This window comes from Camelina sativa, chromosome 8 (genome assembly GCF_000633955.1).
Source record: "Camelina sativa cultivar DH55 chromosome 8, Cs, whole genome shotgun sequence".
Classification (NCBI taxonomy): Eukaryota; Viridiplantae; Streptophyta; class Magnoliopsida; order Brassicales; family Brassicaceae; genus Camelina; species Camelina sativa.
In genome coordinates, this window is record NC_025692.1 from 25,320,671 (window position 1) to 25,323,611 (window position 2,941).

Below are 2,941 nucleotides of genomic sequence, written 5' to 3' on the forward strand. Positions count from 1 at the left end.
AGCTGCAGTGTTTCTTCCAAGACAGAGGATGTAGCTCCTAGAGATGATGGTAGAGGAAAGGATGGACCTTTGGTTAAGATGTGCGGTATCACATCAGCCAGAGATGCTGCTATGGCAGTTGAGGCTGGTGCTGATCTCATCGGGATGATTATTTGGCCGAATTCAAAACGATCCATTTCTCTTTCCGTTGCGAAGGATATCTCCAAAGTGGCCAGGGATGGTGGGGCCGAACCTGTTGGTGTTTTTGTTGATGATGATGAGAACACGATACTTAGAGCAGCTGATGCCTCAGACCTTGAGCTTGTTCAGGTTGTCTACATTCTTTTCATTTTCGGTTTTTGCCCTCAACAAGATGGTTTTCTCAACTCTTGATAGTTATGGTTTCTTCCAGCTTCATGGTAATGGTTCGCGTGCTGCTTTCTCGGGATTAGTACGTAAAAGGAGAGTCATATACGTCCTTAATGCAAACGTGGATGGAAAGCTCTTGAACGAAGTTCCTGAAGAGGATTGTCATCTCGCTGATTGGATTCTTGTGGATAGTGCAACGGGTGGGAGGTACGTGCCTAGAACAACTTTTTCAGTTTCTCCGTATTGTCTCATTGTAATGTACACCTTAGATGAACAATCACTCTAGTACATGAAACCGTTCGTCTTTCACAAGTGATTGAATTATCAAGAGTGTGATAGGTTCAGGCTCAGTCCAACGTCGATATACCAAAATTTGTTAACCTGATGACCATAGTGTCGTGTTAGGTTGGTTAGGTGGTTCCAAAGGTTATGCTTAGAGTACCTGCCTCCTTCACTATATCAGCTAAGGCTCAAGTGACTTAATGACATCTTTCTTTTGTCTACGGCAATATTGATTTCGACAATTTGCTGCAGTGGTAAAGGATTTAACTGGGCTCAGTTCAAGTTACCCTCCATCAGAAGCAGAAATGGGTGGCTCTTAGCTGGGGGAATCGATCCAACAAACGTTTCAGCAGCTCTTTCTATCCTTCAACCTGATGGAATTGATGTTAGCAGCGGTATTTGCGGTACAGACGGTATCCAGAAGGATAAGTCTAAGATAAGTTCCTTCGTAACTGCAGTTCGCTCTGTACAGTACTAATGGCTAGCAATAAAAGCCGAGGTGATTTATCTTGTAACTATAGTTTCGAGCACCAACCTTTCTTTCATCAGTAATAAGATTTAATTTAAAGGTGTTGGTTTGGCTACCATAACAAAAGAGGGAAGTCGGCTCAGCCACAAACAACATAATGCTTTTTAATCTCGACCAAAACAAAAGGAACATAAAGAATGTGCCAAGATGATTTTTTTTAACTTGTCTGCCTAGTTTATTGCAGCATGTTGTGTTGTTATTAGTCCTTAACATGTGAGATAACAAAAATATTCTCTTGTGATGTTATACATGCCAACTCTCGCATACATAGTCTCATAGAGATCCAAAACTCTAGTTTTGGCGAAAATCAATATTTCGATACATTCTATGGATTTGGCGTCGACTAGAGAGATAGTACTACTTATGAAATCAAACGTATAGCCCTAACTTTTTCAGTCGAAAACAAAATAGACTGCCCACAGAGCGAGAAGAGCGATTCAACGATACTAGAAGTCTAGAACCGATCTAATCACACGAATTAGTAGAAATCGAAGAAATATACCGTATTGACAATTACATGGATATTAGAGACAAGTACATAAAATTGACAATTCTTAACTTCGAAATATATTTTGATCAATTTCTAATATTGTTTATGTTTGTCATATGATTCATATATTCTATAAACCATGATTGTATATCTCGATTCATTGCTTTTAACAGAGTTTTTTAAAAATAAGCCTAAAATACATATAAAATTAGATTTAGAACATCTGTTTAGAGAAAATGATCGAATCTAATCAACCGGACACAAACCGCGAGTTTCAATGTTTAACAATTTTTACTTACGCACACTTCTATGTTTAAATCGGGTTATTGTTAGAATTTAGAGAGAGTGAGCTGCAAGATACACTCTACTCCAATATAAACTCACAAGAACACTTAAAGTGGAATTTGTGTGTTCATGTGTAAAGCCTTTAAGATACAACTCAATGAGAGTGTTCTTAAGGTAAAGAAGGAGTTATACACGCCAATATAAGCTGTGCATACTCAAGAATAAGTATGAGAGGCAACAGCACTCTCACACCAAAGATAACCCAATAACCCTTTAGAATAGTTTAGAGAATAGTGTAGAGAATGGAATGAAAGAAAGGTGGAGACCAAGCATTGCCAAAGCTTGGTCTCTCCATGAGATTATCAAGACTAGATTCTACCCATTTTAGTGTAAAGAGACGAGTTTAGTAAAGGGAAAAACTCCCCATTGGAGAGCTTAATATTATTAGTGATATGTGTTACATATTTATATAAGGAGTGAATGGAGTATGTGTCTCCCTTCTAAACCTAATTGAAACGGCCACATATACATACACATATACACATTTGGTAGTGTGGAAAGTGACATGAAGAGAGAGGGGAGCTGGTCCTAAGCATGTAGATAGTGACAGCTCCAAAGTGACCTCTTAAGCCAACATGTGACTCTTCCACTTGTTGCTTCTCTCTCTAATACCAACTTGTGATCTTTGAATGTTGTTGGACGCCCAAGAGTGATAGGGACACCTCCTAAACGGATCTTTAGGTCACATGTGACTCCTTGCAACTTGCATTGACTCCAAACTCACATGGGACCACCTTTTGCCGCCCAAACTCTATTTGAATCCTAGGGCCTTCTTCACTCCATTCATTGGCCCTAGGTTTGTACATCTTTATCAGCATATCTTGACCCTATATTTGCACAACTTCATCTTCGATACTGACCCGAGGTTTGCACATTCTTCTTTGGTAGTTTAACCTCGGTTTAGCACAACTTGATCTTGATAACTTATGACCCGGATTATGCACACG

General features: G+C 39.2%; 1 protein-coding gene across 1 annotated transcript in view; it reads left to right on the plus strand.

Moving 5' to 3' along the window:
• LOC104708553 (N-(5'-phosphoribosyl)anthranilate isomerase 1, chloroplastic-like) overlaps positions 1-1,202 on the plus strand; it is a 3,708-nt gene extending 2,506 nt beyond the window's left edge. Inside the window, exons 4-6 of the mRNA XM_010425150.1 lie at positions 50-309; positions 392-555; positions 883-1,202. Coding sequence (XP_010423452.1) covers positions 50-309; positions 392-555; positions 883-1,108 — 650 coding nt within the window. The 3' untranslated portion in view covers positions 1,109-1,202. The remainder of the gene's footprint in view (positions 1-49; positions 310-391; positions 556-882) is intronic.